General features: G+C 38.2%; 3 protein-coding genes across 6 annotated transcripts; 2 read left to right on the forward strand and 1 right to left on the reverse strand.

Moving 5' to 3' along the window:
• Positions 1–904: 904 nt before the first annotated feature.
• On the forward strand, positions 905–4266 carry LOC110652882 (inorganic phosphate transporter 1-4). 4 transcript variants are annotated; one of them, XM_021808496.2, is made up of 2 exons: positions 905–1239; positions 2407–4266. In XM_021808496.2, exon 2 carries the CDS (start codon positions 2453–2455, stop codon positions 4061–4063), a length of 1611 nt encoding a protein of 536 aa, XP_021664188.1. In that variant the 5' UTR covers positions 905–1239; positions 2407–2452; the 3' UTR covers positions 4064–4266. The 4 variants fall into 4 exon arrangements, with proteins under 4 accessions (XP_021664188.1, XP_057985004.1, XP_057985006.1 ...); XM_058129021.1 differs by lacking the exon at positions 905–1239 and adding an exon at positions 1821–2007; XM_058129023.1 differs by lacking the exon at positions 905–1239 and adding an exon at positions 2102–2230.
• Positions 4267–17695: 13429 nt separating this feature from the next.
• On the forward strand, positions 17696–19549 carry LOC110635321 (inorganic phosphate transporter 1-4-like). Its single transcript, XM_021784605.2, has one exon. It carries the CDS (start codon positions 17960–17962, stop codon positions 19547–19549), a length of 1590 nt encoding a protein of 529 aa, XP_021640297.2. The 5' UTR covers positions 17696–17959.
• A 211-nt stretch (positions 19550–19760) lies between these two features.
• Positions 19761–22109, reverse strand: LOC110635323 (actin-depolymerizing factor). The gene is made up of 3 exons (XM_021784611.2): positions 21819–22109; positions 20977–21242; positions 19761–20300 (listed from the first exon to the last, which is right to left on the reverse strand). Exons 1-3 carry the CDS (start codon positions 21840–21842, stop codon positions 20150–20152), a joined length of 441 nt encoding a protein of 146 aa, XP_021640303.1. The 5' UTR covers positions 21843–22109; the 3' UTR covers positions 19761–20149.
• Positions 22110–22452: the final 343 nt, after the last annotated feature.

The following is a 22452-nucleotide window of genomic DNA, read 5'->3' on the forward strand; positions in this document are numbered from 1 at the left end:
AAAAAAGAAAAATATAGTTAATATGATTTAAAAATTAATATTGTTTAATATTTTTTAATATATCATTTATTTGTATTGTTTTATTAAAAATTAAATAATTTATACTATTAAATTATTTTAAAATTTATAAATTTTATTTTTTTAGTAAACATTAAATAGAGATATATTAATAAATTAGTAAATAAATTATTATTTAAAAAAATAACTTATAATTTGAGATAAATAAAAAAAATTATCTCTATAGAGAAAAGTATAATATATTAATTTATATTCTAGTTTGGTATTTTATTATTTTTTTATATAAAAAAAAGCTGGCGTGAGTGCTATGCATAGTAAGGGCAGTTTTGTCATTTGGTGGATATTATTTAGTCTGCTGTGGTCAACGGTGTGAATGCTTTTCATTTTTGTGATCCTTTTGCTCTGTTCCCACAAAATATATGAGGCTTATTTTTAAAATTAAAAAAGAAAATTATTATTTTAATTTCTTTTTTTTTGTCAAAATTTATTTTATTAATAATTATTTTTAAATGAACTAATAAAATTTTTAATAATAAAAATATAATATATATGTAAAATAAATTATAATTAATTATTAAAAAAAACACACTTATAATTTAAAGATATAAACTTTTTATTGTATGTATTATTAATAATAATAATTTGATTTAATTAAAAAATAACCATTTTTTATTATGAAAATAATAAATTTTAAAATAAATAAATAAATAAAAATTTAGGTCGGAGATTTCAAATCTGTTTGAAATTACAATTAAGAGTAAAAAAAAACGTTTTTTTCAAAATACATTATTTTAAATGTTAAAAAAGGTAATTTAATATTTAATTTTAATATTTTTTTTAATTAACATAATTTATGGAAGTTTCATAAAAACAATTTCCTCGCGGCTAAGTCTTCAAAAAGCAGGAGAGAAGGGAGGCAAGGAGGAAAGCTGGCGCTGGTGTGGTGAGTAGCTACAGGGAAGGAGAGTCAAGCGAAACAGGAGGGGAATATGCCGGTGGAATATTTTCCCTTGGTGTTGTCCACAACACTATATTATTTTATGATAATAATTTGGTGGGAATCGCTGCATATAAATACCCAATCTCCTCCTCTGCCATGTTTTAAATCACAAGCACTGCCTTTCATTCCTTTCCTTCAATTCTCTGCACTTTCTCTGATCCATTCTCTCCCATTCCCTCTTTAGTTCTCAGTTTCTCCACTAGGACAGGAAGATACAGGAGGTTAGTGTCAGAAACTTCTATAGAGCTCCTTCTTTCTTGCATGCAAAACAAGAACTATATACAACTTTCTTTTTCTCTTTTAATGGTTTCTTTCTTTCTTCATTTTCTTTTTATGCACAATTCTGTTCGCTTTTTAAGATTATATACAAATTTTCTTTCTTTCAATTGCAGGAGTTCATCCTCTTCTTTTTCTTTAATGTTTTCATTTGGCTGTTTGTTTGCACACTTCCTCATAATTCATAAGTTTCAATAAAACTGGAATTATAAAATCAAAAGGAATGATGTTTTCACATGTAGATCTTTATCCGTAAAGATTGCCATCATCAGCGGTCTTTTTCTCTTGATTTTCTTGATTAGTGACATTTAAGTAAATATAATACTCTGCCCTGATTCTAGGATCTGGCCCGTGTTTATATTTTTTAATCACTAGAAACAAATTTTCTATTTAAATAAATTCAATACTTGGTCGAGGAAAGTTGGTAACCGTGTTGTCTGTTTATGTGGGTCAATTTCTGGGATATTTCCTTTGTCTTCTACTTACTTTTCCTGTAGTGATTGAGGCTTTTCTTTTCCATCAGATTAATGAATTTTTTTTCCATTACTGAGAAATTTGCCTGTAACAGGATTCCCATAAGATTGCTGACTTGCTGTTTCTATTTGCTTTCCCTTTCTTTGGTTTCAACCGTTTTCTCACAAGTCTGCTTCTAGCAGATTAGGAAGCTTAGTAGCCTTTCAAAATTTCAAAAGTGATTAAGAAATAGTGTAGAGGTTGGATCTACTAACCTGCCATTTTCTGCTCTTTCTGCAAAGTCTTGTGGAGAATTAATGTTATGTTCACTCTATAAATTTGTGTCAGAGAATCCAATGCTTAGGCAATAGTATTATTTAGCAAGAACTCTCTGTTTATTGTTCTCTTTAATAGACCCAGAACAAAATTAGGATCACTTTCTTTTTTGTTTGTCTAAAGAATTTCTCTCTTTTCCCTGCTAAAGTAAGAGTGAAATTTGCTTCTTCTTTTTTTTTTTCCTTTTAATTTGTTTTCTTAATAAAAAATTGGGCTTTGGCCTTGAACCTTATATCTCAAGGTTAATATTTTTATTTGAAGTGTTCTCATAATTGATTTGGTGGCATTACAAGTTCTTAATTACTTTTTGTTAATCTTTGCAGGAAAAGAAAAAGGAAAAAGCTTGTGAATTGAGCTAGCAAGCTAGCTATGGCTAAGGAATTACAGGTTCTTAGTGCTCTTGATGTAGCGAAAACACAATGGTACCACTTCACTGCAATTATCATTGCAGGAATGGGCTTTTTCACAGACGCATATGACCTCTTTTGCATATCTCTTGTCACCAAACTGCTTGGCCGCATATACTACCATGTTGATGGTGCAGAGAAGCCTGGAACTTTGCCTCCTAATGTATCAGCTGCTGTTAATGGTGTAGCATTTTGTGGAACTCTTGCAGGGCAGCTCTTCTTTGGTTGGCTCGGTGACAAGATGGGGCGGAAGAAAGTCTATGGTATGACACTTATGCTCATGGTGATATGCTCAGTCGCCTCAGGTCTTTCTTTTGGTCATAATGCTAAAGCTGTGATGTCAACCCTTTGCTTCTTCCGGTTCTGGCTTGGATTTGGCATTGGTGGTGACTACCCACTTTCTGCCACAATCATGTCTGAATATGCTAACAAGAAGACTCGAGGAGCCTTCATTGCTGCTGTATTTGCCATGCAGGGCTTTGGAATTTTAGCAGGCGGTATGTTTGCCATAATTGTATCATCTGCCTTTCGAGCCAGGTTCGATGCTCCAGCTTATGAGGTAGATGCAGTTGCCTCTACTGTGCCGCAGGCAGACTACGTTTGGCGTATAATTCTAATGGTTGGAGCACTTCCCGCTGCACTTACCTACTATTGGAGAATGAAGATGCCTGAAACCGCTCGTTACACTGCCCTTGTTGCTAAGAATGCAAAACAGGCTGCTTCTGATATGTCCAAAGTTCTCCAGGTGGATCTTGAGGCAGAAGAGCAAAAGGTTCAGCAGCTAGCTCAGGATAAATCCAATTCATTTGGTTTGTTGTCTAAAGAGTTTCTTCGTCGCCATGGACTTCACTTGCTTGGAACAACTAGCACATGGTTCCTGCTTGACATTGCATTCTACAGCCAAAATCTGTTCCAGAAGGATATCTTTAGTGCAATTGGGTGGATTCCTCCTGCAAAGACTATGAATGCCATTGAGGAGGTTTTTAGAATTGCAAGGGCACAAACGCTTATTGCACTATGCAGTACTGTACCAGGGTACTGGTTCACAGTGGCTTTCATCGACAAAATGGGAAGATTTGCCATCCAATTGATGGGATTCTTCTTCATGACGGTGTTCATGTTTGCATTGGCTATTCCTTACAATCATTGGACACACAGGGACAACCGAATTGGGTTTGTGGTGATGTACTCATTAACCTTCTTCTTTGCAAACTTTGGACCTAATGCCACCACATTCGTTGTGCCAGCCGAGATTTTCCCTGCAAGATTAAGATCTACTTGTCATGGTATATCAGCCGCATCTGGAAAGCTTGGGGCTATAGTTGGTGCATTTGGGTTCTTATATTTGGCTCAGAACAAGGACAAGGCCAAGGCAGATGCAGGGTACCCTGCAGGCATTGGTGTGAGGAATTCACTTATTGTGTTGGGTGTAGTCAACTTCTTAGGCATGGTTTTCACTTTGTTGGTACCTGAATCAAAGGGAAAATCATTAGAGGAGATGTCAGGTGAGAACGAGGATGATAATCAACCTGGAGAGCAAAGTTCATATAATAGCAGGACAATTGCAGTTTAGACTCGTTCAGAAGCCAATTCTCTGGAATAATGCCTGTATAAGTCTTCTTGATTTTGGCAAGAAAATCTTGACCCTTTTTTTCCTTGTTTTTTCCTTTTAACTTTTTCGCTTTCTCTGTCTAGTAGTTCTCTTCCCCACTCTTGTAGTAACTTTGTGCTGGAACTAAGGACAATATTATAAGAGATATTCACTTTGGCCTGTCATGTTTCATAGTTTTCAGGGATTCGAAATGATTTTAAGAATAGAATAATCATATTTCAAAAATATTTTTAATGTTAATTAAGGATTATCTATTATTCTCTCGATTTTAACTGAAAACGAAGTGTAATTTGAAGGATAACATTTTTTCCCCCCAACTTTACTAAACTCTGTCACAAAGAATCTCTTATCCATTCAGCCTTTCCTTTCAAATCCCTTCCTATGCCTGCATCCAAACGAGGAGTGGGAACATGGAATATACAGGCCATTCGATAAGGGAAAAACTTATTTTATTAGATTCAATTCAATGGTGCCAGTCATCTCCAGAGTTTTTATATCAAAAGTTCATTTCCAATTGAAAATAATTTGTATTAATTATATTAATTAAATAATTAATATAATTATTTTATGGAGAGTGTTAGAATAAAAAATGGTATCTATTAGGTACATACAAGTATTGAAAGACATGTATGAATGAGGAACTACTATTGCGCACACAGTGGGAGGGGACGCAAGAGATTTTCCTATCTTAGTTGGATTACACCAAGAGAATATCCTTGGTGCATGATGTTTACAGATGATATAGTTCTGATAAATGAGACGAGAGGAGTCAATAGAAAGTTAGAGTTTTGGAGAAGTACTCTAGAGTCAAAGGGTTTTAAGTCAAAGAGTCAATAGAATACATGCATTGCAAGGTCGACGGAATTGGTGATAGGGAATGAGTTAGTTTAGATGGAGTGATACTACCCCAAAGTAATCACTTTAAATATCTCGGCTCAATCCTTCAAGTAGATGGAGTATGTTAGTCATAAGATTAAAACCGGATGGTTGAAGTGGAGAAGTGCCACGGGAGTTTTATGTGGTCGCAAGATTCATAATAAATTGAAAGGAAAATTTTACCGTATAGCCATATGACCGGCCATGTTATATGGTAGTGAGTGTTGGATACTGAAGGAGTTGCATGTGTCTATGATAAGAGTTGCAGAGATGAGAATGTTAAGGTGGATGAGTAGCTATACTAGACTAGACAAAGTCCATAATGAGAGTATTAGAGAAAAGGTAGGAGTGGTACCAATTGAGGATAAATTGAGAGAGGGAGATTGAGGTAGTTTGGTCATATGAAACATAGATATACAGATACTCCAGTTAGACAAGTATAGCACATTAGATTAGAGGATAAAAAGAAAAAAGAGGAAGGGGTAAACCTAAACTGACTTGGAAGAGAGTAGTACAACATGACCTATAAGCATTACACATTTCTGAGGATTTAACCTAAAATTGTTTAGAATGGAAAAAGAGAATTTATATAATCGATCTCAAATTATTGGGATAAAGGCTTAGTTGAGTTGAGTATATTAATTAAATAATTATTTTTTAATAATAGTAATTTTATAATTTAATATTATAAATTTATAAATATTTAAAATAATTAAAAAATAAATTATTATAAGAGAAATTTAAGTTAGATTCGGTGTCTAATGTTGTCTATTAATTTTATTATAATAAACTAAATAATTTTTAATGCATTAATAATATTTATAGAATTAAGAATATAAAATTAAAATAAAATTTTTAGTATATATTATTATTATTATTAAAATAATATTAAAATATTAATTTATATTGTATGATAATATTAAAAATTAAAATTATTTAATGATTTAGCGATTGATTGGTTATCACTAAAAATTATCAATGATAAATTTATATAAAATAGATTTTTGCTAAAAGTATTATTGACGGATAAGTCGTCGTTAAAACTTATTAGCGACGACTTGTGTAAAATATTTCCTTCCCACGTAGATATGATTTTGACAGATTAAATGCATTATAATAATTCATTCCTCGATAAACTGATTCAATAAACTGATTACTTAAGACATTTAATTATTATTATTTTATTAAAAATATTATTATACATTAATAAAAAAAAATATCTCACTTCTATTGTATCTCTAAATTTGAGTTTGAGTAACATTAATCAAGATTACACTTTTTTTTTTATAGTTATTTATTAGATAATTTTTTTATGTAATTTTATTGGCCACAATCTTATAATCCCATTTAAATATCACTATATGAGAATTCCATTAAACTCCTAATATTATATATAGAGTTTTTATAATTATTTTCTTTATTTTTTAAATTTTTGATATTGTTATTTTATTTAAGATATATTAATTTTTAATAATTAATTAAATTTAATTCTTTATTTTTCAATAATATTATTATTGCATAACAAGAATTTACTTTTAATATGAAATAATAGTAGTATATAATGGAGATAATCTTTTACTAAAAAATATAATTTTATAATAATTAATTTTAAATATTAAGATAAGATTGTAGATTTGTACGAAAGATTTTTTTTCTTTTTATCTTAATTATGATAATAAATAAATAAATAATTAATTATTTAATAACAAAACTTAAATTATTTGTCACGACCCAACCTATGGGCCGGACCGGCACTAGGACCTGGGCCAGCCTAAAGCCCCCGACACCCGTAGTAAGCCTAACTGTTCATTAACCCAACTCTAAGGCCCATTTGGGCCCAAATTCAAGAAATCAAACGGACAGAGTCCGGCCATAAAATGGACTTTCCAACGGGGAGTTTTCGACTCACCCGACCTGTAAACACAATAAATAATCAATTGGGGAGCTCAGCTCACCCTCTACATACTCATCAGCATAAAAATAAATGGGAGCTCAGCTCCCTCATCCAGTCCATCAAACATGCATATAATAATTTTACAGGTCCACATGACAATTTATATTACAGACCCGAATCATTTAAATATCTCTAACACATGCGGAAATTCTAGGAGTAAATAAAATTACACAAATATTGATAAAACAACCTGAGAAGGAGAAAAGCAGGTTAACTACAATAAAATCCTCCTGTAGCCTAAAAAAATATTGAACAGGAGTGAGCGTTCGACTCAGAGAGTAAAATATCAATTTTAACCATAATCTCTATAACTATCTAAAACTAATGCACCCTGTAGAGTGAAATGCAACATCAATAACATTTTCACATCATAACATCAAAAAGGTAATTTGGAGCACTCACGCACCCTGTAGCATCAATCGTAATATATGGGAGCTGATCCCCTCTACAGCTCTCTTAAATCCAACCTGGTGCCAGCGAAGAACTCAAGCCGGACTTTTGCTTAATAAACCAAATCGGGGGTCCCAGCGAAGAACTCAAGCCGTGACTACCCCTCGAAGGATCGGGTCCCAGCGAAGAACTCAAGCCGTGACTACCCGTCCTGTCCATAGTCCACACCACATCACACGCACACCAACGCACGCACACTGCCCCAAATTACCACAACAACATCATGGCACTTTAACAGTTATCAATGCAACATAATTCGTGCCTAGAGTTTAACTACATAAATATATGCATATAAGTGATGCATGGGCATGCTTGAACATATAATAATAGTGAAATTACAATTAAAAATTAATATTTTACTCACAGACTTGACGGTGGTCACTGAGGCAGCTGGGCGGAGGAAAAAGGCAGTCCCGGCTCACCTGACAATTTTATTACAATCATTTAATAAATCTGACTCAATACAAACAAAGAAAAAGACCAATACGTCCTAAGTCGTGCCGAAAATCCGGCAGAGTCTCCCCTATACCTAGGACCTACCCAACCTGCAAAATGGCTCAAAACACACTTCTATATTCACAATCCACATGTCCACAACTCAATCACATCACACAGCCCCTCCTGAGCCCATCAAATCAATCATCCATCACAATATGTAAGATTTCAATTTAGTCCTTATAATTGACTATTTTTGCAAAAACTGCCCAAATAAGTTCTAAAAATTCTAAAACTTTACCCCGCGGTCCTTAGCAACATTACTAAGCTATTGCAAAAAGAATCATAATTTTCTAAGCTACCACGAATATTTTATGGATTTTTAATCCTATTTAAGCACTAGAAAATTACGAAAAAGCAAGGTTCGGGTTTACCTTTGCCGATTCCGACTTCGGGGACGCGCTCGGGACATCTGACAATGGGGGGCTAGCCAAAACTTCGGTCCAATTCGGAGACTTTTCCAGAATGCATGCAGTAGGAAATTCAGCATCGGTCAACTGTCGAATTTCCGCGAATTGAGGATACCTACACGAAGCCCATAACACGGGGGTTAGTACATAAATTTTTCAGAATTTTCTAAGCTCATTAAATGCTCGGAAAAACACTGCGAAGTTCCGTGGGACCCACTGAAAAACGGTGTCGAAAAAATTCGAAATTTATGTCGCCGCGAAGCTCTCGACGAGTGGAGCGTGCTGGTACCCTCGGTTTTCTCGTGGGATTCACGATTTTCGACAAATCTAGCACAAAAGTCGAAATGGGCTAAAATCTTCTCGAGCAAAAATCGGACAAACCGCTAAATGGATTTCGGTGTTCTTGGTGTCTATGGAAAGCTCTCGTCGAGTAGATGATTTTAGACACAAGACCCGGTCTGATTGGTGGCCGGATCGGCCGGATTTTTGCTGGAGAAGTCAAAACGCTGCGCGCGTGAGGAAGGGAGTTCGCGCGCATTTTCCGTTTAGAGCGTGGCCAGTGGCTGGGAGGTGGGTGTGGCCGGTCACTGGGTGGCGAGGTGGTGGCCGAGGCGAGGAGAGAGAAAAGAGAGAGAGAAGGAAGAGAGGTCGACGCACGCGGGAGGAAGAAAAAGGGAAGGGAGCCGGTCCGATTCGACTGGTCCGATCCGGTCCGGTTCGATTCGGCCGGTCCGATTCAAGATACAAAATTTTAAATTTTTACTCTGCCTCGGGGCCGAAAACGAGGTCCAAAAATTTTGAAAAAATTCCAGAAAACTCAGAAAAATACGTAGACTCCAAATATATTTTTAGTTTTGCCACGTGGTCTTTAAATTAATTTTTAAAAATCATCAAAGTTTATATTTTCGAAAAATCGAACCCGATTTTTAAAATTCGAAAAATCTCAAAAAAATTCCTAAAATCTAAATAAAATTAAAATACCAAAAATGCTCATAAAATTTAAAATTTTGGGGTGTTACATTCTTCCCCCCTTACAGAAAATTCGTCCTCGAATTTTACACAAGGCAGAATAAAGCATATGATTATACATTGAACAGATAAGGGTACTTGCTACGCATGTCCCGTTCTGACTCCCAGGTGCACTCTTCCACCGACTAACTCCTCCACAAAACCTTAACCATAGGGATATGTTTGGATCTTAGCTGTCTCACTTAGTAGTCCACTATGGCTACAGGTTGCTCCTCAAATGTCAAGTTCTCTTTTAGCTCTATTACATCCGGCTGTAGTACATGGGAAGGATCTGGAATGTATTTCCTGAGCATGGAGATGTGAAACACAGGATGAACGTGAGAAAGGTTGGGTGGTAGCTCCAACCGGTAGGCAACTGCTCCAACTCTATCAGTAACCTCAAAAGGTCCGATATACCGAGGTGCCAACTTGCCCTTCTTTCCAAATCTCATGACTCCCTTCATTGGAGAAATCTTCAGGAATACATAGTCGCCTACTGCAAACTCCACATCCCTCCGTCTGGGGTCTGCATAACTCTTCTGCCTACTGAAAGCTGTTTTCAGCCGTTCCCTGATTAAAGGAACTACCTCTGAAGTGTACTGCACTAGGTCTACATCATGCACCTTCGCTTCCCCCATTTCTGTCCAACACAGAGGAGACTTACACTTTCTTCCATATAATGCCTCATAGGGTGCCATCCCTATGCTGGAGTGATAACTGTTGTTGTAGGCAAACTCCACCAAAGCTAGCTGCTCATCCCATTGACCTCCAAAATCCAAGACACTCATGCGAAGCATGTCTTCCAGTGTTTGGATTGTCCTTTCGGACTATCCATCTGTCTGAGGGTGGAAAGGCGTACTGAAGTTCAACTGTGTGCCAAGTGCCTCCTGCAACTTTCTCCAAAACCGCGAAGTGAACTGGGGCCCTCTGTCAGATATTATAGAAGCCGGAACTCCATGCAATCTGACTATTTCTCGAATGTAGAGTCGAGCGTACTGTGCCACAGAATATGTAGTCTTCACAGGCAAGAAGTGAGCTGATTTGGTTAGGCGGTCTACAATTACCCATATCGAATCATATCCTCGCGTGGTACGAGGCAACCCAGTCACAAAATCCATGGTAATCATTTCCCACTTCCATTCTGGGATAGGGAGCTCTTGCAGCTTCCCTGACGGTCTCTGATGTTCAAACTTCACCTTCTGACAAGTCAAGCACTTGGACACAAAGTCTGCTATGTCTCTCTTCATGCCATTCCACCAATAGCTATCTTTCACATCATGGTACATCTTGGTGGAACCTGGGTGGACACTGTACAGTGTGTAGTGTGCCTCTCGCATGATTTCATTCATGAGGTTGTCCACATCGGGCACACATATCCTAGAACCTTGCACTAGGGCGCCATCATTGGCAAATCCAAACTCACCACCTTCACCTTGCTGTACTCTTTCTATGATCTTCATCAATTGTTGGTCTCTGTGCTGGGAAACTCTAACTCTGTCCCTCAAGTCTGGCCTCGCTGAAAAATGAGCCAACAATACCCCCTCATCTGAAAGATCTAGGATTAAACCTTGATCCATCAACTCATGTACTTCCTGAATCAACGGTCTCTTCTCTGCTGAAATGTGCGCCAAGCTACCAGAAGATTTTCTGCTCAAAGCATCTGCTACTACATTGGCCTTCCCAGGGTGGTACTGGATGGTGCAATCATAGTCTTTCAGAAGCTCCATCCATCTCCTCTGTCTCAAGTTTAAATCTCTCTGTTGGAAGATGTACTTCAAACTCTTGTGGTCGGTGTATATCTCGCACACTTCACCATACAGGTAGTGTCTCCAGATTTTTAGTGCAAAGATTACAGCCGCCATTTCCAAATCATGGGTGGGGTAGTTCTGCTCATGCCTCTTCAGCTGCCTTGAAGCATAAGCCACTACCTTTCCATTCTGCATCAAAACACACCCTAGGCCAACTCTGGAGGCGTCACAATACACGGTGTATCCTTCACCACTCACAGGTAGTGTCAACACAGGGGCAGTGGTTAGACACTCCTTAAGCTTCTGGAAACTCACCTCACAGTCATCTGTCCAAATGAATGGAACATTCTTCCTGGTCAACTTAGTTAGGGGAGCCGCTATCCTGGAGAAATCTTGTACAAAACGCCTATAGTAGCCAGCTAAACCCAGAAAACTTCGCACCTCAGTGACTGTTGTAGGCCTAAGCCAATCAGTTACAGCTTCAATTTTCTTGGGATCCACTTGAATACCTTCACTAGAAACCACGTGTTCCAAGAATGAGATGTTTTCTAGCCAAAATTCACATTTTGAAAATTTGGCATATAGCTGGTGCTCCCTCAAAGTCTGCAACACCATCCTCAAGTGCCACACATTCTCTTCCTCGGTCCGAGAGTATACCAAAATGTCATCTATGAATACGATGACAAAACGGTCCAAAAATGGCTTGAACACCCTGTTCATCAAGTCCATGAAGGCTGCTGGTGCATTAGTGAGTCCAAAAGACATCACCAAGAACTCATAATGAACATATCTTGTCCTGAATGCCGTTTTGGACACGTCCTCATTCCTGATTCTCAACTGATGGTAGCCTGATCGCAAGTCTATCTTGGAAAAGAATCTAGCTCCTTGGAGCTGATCAAACAAATCATCGATCCGAGGAAGTGGATACTTGTTCTTCACAGTTACCTTGTTCAGCTGTCTGTAGTCGATACACAACCTCAATGACCCATCCTTCTTTCTCACAAATAGAACAGGAGCACCCCAGGGTGAAGTGCTCGGACGTATGAAACCTTTGTCCAGCAGCTCCTGTAGTTGCTCCTTTAACTCTTTCAATTCTGATGGGGCCATCCTGTAAGGTGGCATTGATATGGGGTTTGTACCCGGAACAACATCAATGCAGAACTCTATTTCCCTTTCTGGTGGCAACCCTGGAAGCTCCTCTGGGAAGACATCCATAAATTCTCTGACAATAGGAACATTTTCCATGCTGACACCTTCTACAGATGTATCCCTCACCAATGCCAAATACCCTTGGCATCCACGCCTTAACATTTTTCTAGCACTTATTGCTGACACCAAATTATATGGAGACACGCTCCTGTCACCATCAAAGCTAAACTCTTCCACACCAGGTATGTGGAAATACACCTTTTTGTTCCTGCAGTCTAAAGTGGCATAGTGAGTTGCCAACCAATCCATCCCCAAAATTACATCAAAATCCATTACGAGTAGAGGAACCAAGTCTGCTGGGAGGATCTTTCCATCCACTACTACTGGGCTACCCGAAAAAATCATATCTACATCTATGTTGTCACTAAGTGGGGTAGCTACCGACAAAGGGCATTCTAAAGTTGTAGGGTTTCTACCCAACCTCATGGCAAACACAGGGGAGACAAATGAGTGCGTAGCACCCGGATCTATTAAAACACGAGCCTCATAAGAACAGACCAGAAGAATACCTGCCACAACTGCATTGGAAGCCTGAGCATCCTGGTGGGTCAGGGTGAAAACCCGAGCTTGACCCCTACCCTGAGTGGCAGAACCCTGATACTGACTTCTACCTCCTGATCTGCCTCCAAATCCACGTCCCCCTTGTCCTCGGCCCTGTTGGCCATTGAATCGGCCCATGCCATGCTGGAAGCACCCGGATACAACTGTCGAGGAACATTTGCAACAGAACCTTGTGACCCCATCTGTGGCTCGCTGAACACGGGGCATTCCCTAGCAAAGTGACCTGGTTGGCCACACCTGAAGCATACTCCTGATCCCATCAAACAAGGTCCTGAATGTCCTCTTCCACACTGTGCACAAGGTGCCAAGGAGGATCCTGAACCAGACCCAGAACTGCTGTACCCTGAACTGTGACCACTGCTGGATCCGTACCCTGGTCTGAATCCTCGAGGTTTGTGTCTAAAACCACTTTTCTTGTTCCTACTCTTTCCTCTGTAATTACTCTGGCCACCACTGTCCGGAGTACCCATGGAAGGGACACCTGAGGAACCCTCTGCTCTGTTTTTCTTTGCTCTCCCGCTGTCATCCGCAGCATAGCTAATCTCAATCTGTCTGGCTCGATCAACCACCACATCAAAAGACTGATCAGACATCATGGCCAGGTTCGCATACCTCCTGTCAAGCCCCTTTAGGAATCTCTTCACCTTCATAGTTTCTGTAGCTACTGCTGCAGGGGCATATCTGCTCAATTCCAGAAATTCTGTAGCATATTCATCTACAGACCTGCCATTCTGTCTTAAGGCCTCAAAGGCCCACTGCTTCTGATCTCTGAAGCTTTCTGGCACAAACCGATTGATAAAAAGTTCCACAAACTGAGCCCATGTCAAACCCTCCATCCGGGGTAACACGTAGTCATTCATCCATTGTCTAGGCATAGGCCCCATGACATGCTGCATACACTCTATCAGTCTTCTATCACCAATCAGTAATTACATTTCTGCCATCTGCAGGAATCTAAAAACCGATATGCATCGTCTGACACATCATAAGTTCCAGGCACCAACTTCTTGAAATTAATTATCTGTTTATAAGGTTCCCCTCTTGGTGCGGTGGACTGCTGCTGCTGTGGAGGGTGGACCATATACTGCGCCATCATGTCGATGGTTCTCTGTAACCCAGCTAGAGTAGCTGCCATTGGGTCCATGGGACCCTGTGCCATAAAGGACTGATCCTGTACTGGGGGTGGCTGCTCCTCTACTTGAGCAGCTCTAGGCCTCTTACCCCGTCTCCTCGGGGCAGGCGCATCATCCTGTGCTGACACCTCATCAGGCACATCTGGCTCTGGTGCAGTGGCAGCTCTCCTGCTTCTACGCATTTTCCTGAAATTCAGCAGCATTAGCCCACAAAATTCAAAACTGCACATTACACAGCTCTATAGACTCATATTTACACACAATATATGAAGCAGAAACTAGAAGCAAAGACGACAATGCAAGACGAATGTGGACCCTATTTTTTTTCCGCATGTGACTCCTATTAGACTCTTCCCAACACTTTATACAATCAATCCCTAAGAATCTGGAGCCTAAGCTCTGATACCACATCTGTCACGACCCAACCTATGGGCCGGACCGGCACTAGGACCTGGGCCAGCCTAAAGCCCCCGACGCCCGTAGTAAGCCTAACTGTTCATTAACCCAACTCTAAGGCCCATTTGGGCTCAAATTCAAGAAATCAAACGGACAGAGTCCGGCCATAAAATGGACTTTCCAACGAGGAGTTTTCGACTCACCCGACCTATAAACACAATAAATACTCAATTGAGGAGCTCAGCTCACCCTCTACATACTCATCAGCATAAAAATAAATGGGAGCTCAGCTCCCTCATCCAGTCCATCAAACATGCATATAATAATTTTACAGGTCCACATGACAATTTATATTACAGACCCGAATCATTTAAATATCTCTAACACATGCGGAAATTCTAGGAGTAAATAAAATTACACAAATATTGATAAAACAACCTGCGAAGGAGAAAAGCAGGTTAACTACAATAAAATCCTCCTGTAGCCTGAAAAAAATATTGAACAGGAGTGAGCGTTCGACTCAGAGAGTAAAATATCAATTTTAACCATAATCTCTATAACTATCTAAAACTAATGCACCCTGTAGAGTGAAATGCAACATCAATAACATTTTCACATCATAACATCAAAAAGGTAATTTGGAGCACTCACGCACCCTGTAGCATCAATCGTAATATATGGGAGCTGATCCCCTATACAGCTCTCTTAAATCCAACCTGGTGCCAGCGAAGAACTCAAGCCGGACTTTCGCTTAATAAACCAAATCGGGGGTCCCAGCGAAGAACTCAAGCTGTGACTACCCCCCGAAGGATCGGGTCCCAGCGAAGAACTCAAGCCGTGACTACCCGTCCTGTCCATAGTCCACACCACATCACACGCACACAACGCACGCACACTGCCCCAAATTACCACAATAACATCATGGCACTTTAACAGTTATCAATGCAACATAATTCGTGCCTAGAGTTTAACTACATAAATATATGCATATAAGTGATGCATGGGCATGCTTGAACATATAATAATAGTGAAATTACAATTAAAAATTAATATTTTACTCACAGACTTGACGGTGGTCACTGAGGCGGCTGGGCGGAGGAAGAAGGCTGTCCCGGCTCACCTGACAATTTTATTATAATCATTTAATAAATCTGACTCAATACAAACAAAGAAAAAGACCAATACGTCCTAAGTCGTGCCGAAAATCCGGCAGAGTCTCCCCTATACCTAGGACCTACCCAACCTGCAAAATGGCTCAAAGCACACTTCTATATTCACAATCCACATGTCCACAACTCAATCACATCACACAGCCCCTCCTGAGCCCATCAAATCAATCATCCATCACAATATGTAAGATTTCAATTTAGTCCTTATAATTGACCATTTTTGCAAAAACTGCCTAAATAAGTTCTAAAAATTCTAAAACTTTGCCCCGCGGTCCTTAGCAACATTACTAAGCTATTGCAAAAAGAATCATAATTTTCTAAGCTACCACGAATATTTTATGGATTTTTAATCCTATTTAAGCACTAGAAAATTAAGAAAAAGTAAGGTTCGGGTTTACCTTTGCCAATTCTGACTTCGGGGACGCACTCGGGACGTCTGACAATGGGGGGCTAGCCAAAACCTCGGTCCAATTCGGAGACTTTTCCGTAGCAGTGCATGCATTTGGAAATTCACGCATCCGATCAATCGCCGAATTTCCGCAAGTTGAGGATACCTACACGAAGCCCATAACACGGGGGTTAGTACATAAATTTTTCAAAATTTTCTAAGCTCATTAAATGCTCGGAAAAATACTGCGAAGTTCCGTGGGACCCACTGAAAAACGGTGTCGGAAAAATTCGAAATTTATGTCGCCGCGAAGCTCTTGACGAGTGGAGCGTGCTGGTACCCTCGGTTTTCTCGTGGGATTCACGGTTTTCGAGAAATCTAGCCCAAAAGTCGAAATGGGCTAAAATCTTCCCGAGCAAAAATCGGACAAACCGCTCGATGGATTTCGGTGTTCTTGGTGTCTATGGAAAGCTCTCGTCGAGTAGATGATTTTAGACATAAGACCCGGTCCGATTGGTGGCCGGATCGACCGGATTTTGGCCGAAGAAGTCGAAACGCTGCGCGCGCGAGGGAGGGATTTCACGCGCGTATTCCGGCAGTTTGGGGTGGCGGCCGGCTGGCTGGGGAGGCTGGGTGGCGGCGCCGGTGGGTGGGTGGCGAGGAGGTGGCCTGGCGGCGGGCGGAGGAGAGAAAAGAGAGAGAGAAGGAAGAGAGGTCGACGCGCGCGGGAGGAAGAAAAAGGGAAGGGAGCCGGTCCGATTCGATCGATCCAATCCGGTCTGGTTCGATTCGGCCGGTCCGATTCAAGATACAAAATTTTGAATTTTTACTCTGCCTCGGGACCGAAAACGAGGTCCAAAAATTACGAAAAAATTTCAGAAAACTCAGAAAAATACGTAGACTCCAAATATATTTTTAGTTTTGCCACGTGGTCTTTAAATTAATTTTTAAAAATCATCAAAGTTTATATTTTCGGAAAATCGAACCCGATTTTTAAAATCCGAAAAATCTCAAAAAAATTCCTAAAATTTAAATAAAATTAAAATACCAAAAATGCTCATAAAATTTAAAATTTTGGGGTGTTACATTATTTTTGTTTAATAATATAATAAATGATTATTCAAAATATAACTTGAAATTCAAAAAGAATTAATTTTTCGATAAAAAAGGTTTATTTTAAAATTAATTTAAAAAATAAAAAAAATATAATTTTAAATAATAAAAATATTAAAGGATATTTTTATCAAACTCAATATTCCCCTTCCTATATATATATATATATATATATATATATATATATATCAACGATAAATAATTATAAAATATATTTTAATAGTATCAAGATAATTAATTCAAATCGTAGTATATTCAAATCAAATAGGTCATATATATATACAACATGTTAGAGTTTAAGTGCAATTGTATTGTTCTAACTCTATAAGAACTAATATTAAACCCAAACAATCTCAAAATAGTAAAAATATTATATATTAAAGTTAATTTAAATATCAAAAATTAAATTGTATATTTTATAAATATTAATTTAAGAGGCACGCCTTAGAATTTTTCTTAATTAGTTTTAATATTACTCTAAAACTATTAGAGATTGAGATAAATAATAATGAATGGGATTATGCCGCAGAAGGTACCATTAGAAATTTAAGGTTGGTTAAGATACAATAAAGATTTGGGTTTGCTGAAGAGAAAGAATCGGTTATGACAACAAGAATGAGGGAAGTCTACGAATATACGGGTCACATATTCTGATTTATGAGGGAGAGTTTTCATTCATCAGTATAAAATTAACAAAGCCCACCTTCAGCTGATCACTCACCATTGATCTCGCTCAATCTCTCTCCTTTCACAATCTGAAGCGCAGCCACACTTCAGCTCAGTTCTTGTTATTAGCTTTTGATTTGTTGTTCTGTTCATGCCTGTTTGGAATGGTTCAATAAGACTCTGTGTTCTTGAATCTTGATATATCTTTTTGTTCAGTTCTTGCATTTGAAGATATACAATCTAAAGATCCATAGCGTTTTCGTTAGTGGGCATTACTAGATATGGCCAAGGAACAATTGCAGGTGCTTAATGCACTTGATGTGGCAAAAACACAATGGTATCATTTCACTGCAATCATTATTGCTGGGATGGGTTTCTTCACTGATTCATATGATCTCTTTTGCATATCCCTTGTCACAAAATTGCTTGGCAGAATATATTACCATGTTGATGGTGCAAAGAATCCTGGAACTTTGCCTCCCAATGTATCAGCGGCTGTTAATGGTGTGGCATTCTGTGGAACTTTATCAGGCCAACTCTTCTTTGGTTGGCTTGGTGACAAGATGGGTCGGAAAAAGGTCTATGGGATAACCCTTATACTCATGGTGTTATGTTCCGTTTGCTCAGGCCTTTCCTTTGGAAAGGACCCAAAAGGGGTTATGGTAACACTTTGCTTCTTCAGATTCTGGCTTGGGTTTGGTATTGGCGGTGACTACCCACTTTCTGCCACTATCATGTCTGAATATGCTAATAAAAAGACTCGTGGTGCCTTCATTGCAGCAGTATTTGCAATGCAAGGGTTTGGAATTTTAGGAGGAGGCATATTTGCTATAATTGTATCCTCTGTATTTAAGGCCAAGTTCAAGGCTCCCGCTTATCAAGTTGATCCAATTGGCTCAACTGTTCCCCAAGCAGATTATGTTTGGCGAATTATTCTGATGTTTGGAGCATTACCAGCAGCACTTACATACTACTGGCGTATGAAGATGCCTGAAACTGCTCGTTACACTGCTCTTGTTGCCAAGGATGCCAAGCAGGCTGCAGCTGATATGTCCAAGGTTCTGCAGGTTGATATTGAGGCAGAACCTCAGAAGATTGAGAAGTTGAATCAGGAGACAGCCAATTCTTTTGGTTTGTTTTCGAAAGAATTTGTTCGTCTTCATGGACTTCACTTGCTAGGAACAACAACGACATGGTTCTTACTTGACATTGCATTTTACAGCCAAAATCTGTTCCAGAAGGATATTTTCAGCGCCATTGGATGGATTTCATCAGCCAAGACTATGAATGCCATTGAGGAGGTTTATAAAATTGCAAGAGCACAAACACTAATTGCTTTATGCAGCACTGTCCCAGGCTACTGGTTCACAGTAGCCTTAATTGACAAAATGGGAAGATTTGCCATTCAACTGATGGGATTCTTCTTCATGACAGTGTTTATGTTTGCCCTGGCCATTCCTTATAACCATTGGACTCACAAGGACAACCGAATTGGATTTGTTGTTATGTACTCATTAACTTTCTTCTTCTCAAATTTTGGGCCTAATGCCACCACATTTGTCGTGCCAGCTGAGATTTTCCCTGCAAGGTTAAGGTCTACTTGCCATGGCATATCAGCAGCATCTGGGAAGCTTGGGGCAATAGTGGGTGCTTTTGGCTTCTTATATTTGGCTCAGAACCAGGACAAAAGCAAGGCTGATGCAGGGTACCCTGCAGGCATTGGGGTAAGGAATTCACTTCTTGCGTTAGGTGTGATCAACTTCTTAGGCATGCTTTTCACTTTCCTGGTGCCAGAATCTAAGGGGAAATCACTGGAGCAGATGTCTGGTGAGAATGAGCATGAGCATGAACTTGAACAAGAACAGCAGTAAGAGCGGCTGGAAATTCCAGAGGAAAGGATAGTTTTGACTATGTTAGCAAGATTTTGTAAATAGAACTTGCATAATTTGATGTTTTCTCATCTGTTGCAGCAACCCATGGACAAAGCATCAGATAGCCATCAAATTCTTTATTTTCTCTTTTTCACCCAGTTTTATCTTTAATGCATTTTTTTAAATAAGGTTTAATATAGCATTTTAGAACTACACTAGGAGATTACTTAGGCTTATATTGGCTTCCATGATTTTCAACATTTCAACTGTCCAATTTTTTTCCTCTGTGCAACACAAAGAACACAGATAAGGAAAAGCGGAGGAAGAAAAAGAAAAGAGTCTCTACTGCAAATTGTTATGATAACATATTTAAACTTCCAAGTAACCAACAACAAACTTCTCTTATCTGATCAGCAGCAAAGAGTACGGGAGCTTCTTATCAGCCTCTTCCAGTGCTAGTTATTTAGGGAATATGTTGTTTATCTTGTTTGGAAAAGGATTCTGCAAGTAGCTTAATAGAAGAGGCATAATTCAGAAGTTGGAAAAACAATGGCGGATTTGTCTCCCCTGAGGTGGAAACCTCTGAATTGCAGAGGAAGCTCAATTTGCACGGTCTCTGAGCACTTCAAGATCCATCTCTGTAGAGTCAGTTGCCTGAATCTCATAGTGGATACCATCCAGCTCCCTTCTGAACCTGTCTTTAGATGTGGCATAGAGCATCTTGGCTCGGATTCGAGATGTTGAAGGAGACCTGATAAATGTCATGGAAAGAGTAGCTGAGAGTAAGATCCTGATGAGAAATGCTAGCAACTAGGGGTCAAGAGACAACTTATGGTTTGCATATGTGCATATAGATAATTACAGAAACAAGGACCATAAAATTGTTGAAATAAGTGCTTATTTGCCATTGCATATACATTTCATCAACATAATTAGCATACACCAATTGAAGTAAAATTCCAAACATTCTTTTCTTTCCTTCTAGGTGATTATCTAGGCAGAGGATAGATGCAATGAAAGAAACTCCAAACACTCAGCTGAGTGAACAACATTGTACATATGCTATGAAGGTCTTAAAGCTTACAGTGACTGAACTACAACTACAACACAACATAGCAAGAAACTCCAAAAACATGAGATGAACATCAGCTCAAACCACCTGGCAAACCAAAAATCCATCCTCTATTACTGAAACAACAAGTCCAACCTGATTATGTCGATTGCAAAATGAATCACCAAAAGAACATGCAGAGACATTTTGAGAGATATGCACAAACATGCCTGCAGAGGCATTCATGTATGACCTGATTATGCTGGTTACAAAATAGATTCAAAATGAAGATGCAAACATCTACCATCAATCAAGAAAAGTGATGAAACCAATCAATCAAATTGCAAAGTTCAGGAAAACAAAAGCAAAATCAAACCATGCAATGAAGAAGATCTTGCTCTTCTGACAATTCTCAGAAGTCACAAAATCAAAGTCATATACAGCATATCGGCAATCATTCTCTGGCAAAGAAGCAGTGAAATCCTCATAGCTCTCAGCAGGGCCACCAGTTTTCTCAACCACAACCTCTTTCTTCTTCTCATCAATTTTAAACACCACATATCGGTGGACCTTCTTCCTCTTCAGTTCCAAGAATGTGTTTATGCTGTGATCAGCAACGCCCATCCCTGACGTTGCATTGGGCTGGAAATTCAAATCAAATCAAAAAATTATATAGAAGTGAACCCACTATAATATCTATATATACATATTCCAATATAGAGAATTTTACTGAGAATTTCTTGCCTTTCGAAATACAATCATCAAAGGGTTTGCATGCAAAACCAATTTTTTCCATTCTAGACCATTCGAAATATTAAAATTGTACTCCTTAAGAAAACCCAAATGAATGAGAAATTTGCTTGGGGAATTAAAATTTTAAGCCTGGTTAGTTTGGCTGATATAAAAATCTCTTGGATTGCCATTATTTAACACCCAAGATCATCAAAGAATTATAAAAGTGATTTCAGTAGAAGAAAACCCAATCGTTTTCCTGTACCTTTCTGATCTTAAATTAACATTAAAACAGGTGATCTAGATTTGCATGCAAAACTACTCCAAAAGGGATCAGCAGAGGAACTTAAAACTACCCATCAAAAAATACAAATCCAGTTCAACAAAAACCAGAATTTTTCAGCAGAAAACAAGCTAAAAAAAGAAACTACAATCAAACAGCACACATAGAGAACGATATAGGGGAAAAAAAAAAAAAGAAGATACCCGGCTTAGTCCCCTGAATGACATGGCAGCTAAGAAAGAACAAGGCTCAGAAACAAACAGTGAGGAATGAAGAGAAGCAACTTCAATTTATCAGCAGTTGATAAAGAAGACAGTTTTTGGACCGAAAGGCAAAAGGGAGGGGGCAAATAATAATAGAAAAAGGGGAAATAATATAATAAAATTTGAAGCAGCTGAAAGTAGGATACTTCCAAAGAAAAAACAAATGCTACAAAGCAAATTCGATATCCCTTTTATTTTCCTTCACTCTTTTCTCTTGGGTGGTGAGAAAATGAGAACAAGGAAAGAGACATGCAGAGAAAATATAGGAAATTTGTAAAGTTTTTTTTATATATTTTAAATATTTTATTTTAAATTAATGTAAAATAACATGCTCTCGTATAAACACATTGCCGATGGCTCAATATTAAATTTTGATTTTATATAAAAATATAAATTAAATATCTAATATAAAAGAAATAAATTTATTTAAATTAATATGAAAAAAATAAGATATGACACGATATGAATTATAGTATAATTTAAATTAAGTTTGATTATATTATTAATATACACATGAAATATATTTTAATAATTTCTCAAAAGTAAAATATAAATTTTTTAAATAAGTTTTTTT

Source organism: Hevea brasiliensis, chromosome 10 (genome assembly GCF_030052815.1).
Source record: "Hevea brasiliensis isolate MT/VB/25A 57/8 chromosome 10, ASM3005281v1, whole genome shotgun sequence".
NCBI lineage: Eukaryota > Viridiplantae > Streptophyta > Magnoliopsida > Malpighiales > Euphorbiaceae > Hevea > Hevea brasiliensis.

Bases quoted from the DNA above. Each gene is read 5' to 3' on its own strand.
- LOC110635323 (XM_021784611.2), bottom strand. From the start codon at position 21,842: ATGTCATTCAGGGGACTAAGCCGG. The intron at 21,243-21,818 runs GTATCTTCTTTT...TTGAATTTCCAG, and splicing joins CATTCAGGGGACTAAGCCGG to CCCAATGCAACGTCAGGGAT. The intron at 20,301-20,976 runs GTTTGATTTTGC...GACATTTATCAG, and splicing joins AAGATCTTCTTCATTGCATG to GTCTCCTTCAACATCTCGAA.
- LOC110635321 (XM_021784605.2), top strand. From the start codon at position 17,960: ATGGCCAAGGAACAATTGCAGGTGCTTAATGCACTTGATGTGGCAAAA.
- LOC110652882 (XM_021808496.2), top strand. From the start codon at position 2,453: ATGGCTAAGGAATTACAGGTTCTTAGTGCTCTTGATGTAGCGAAAACA.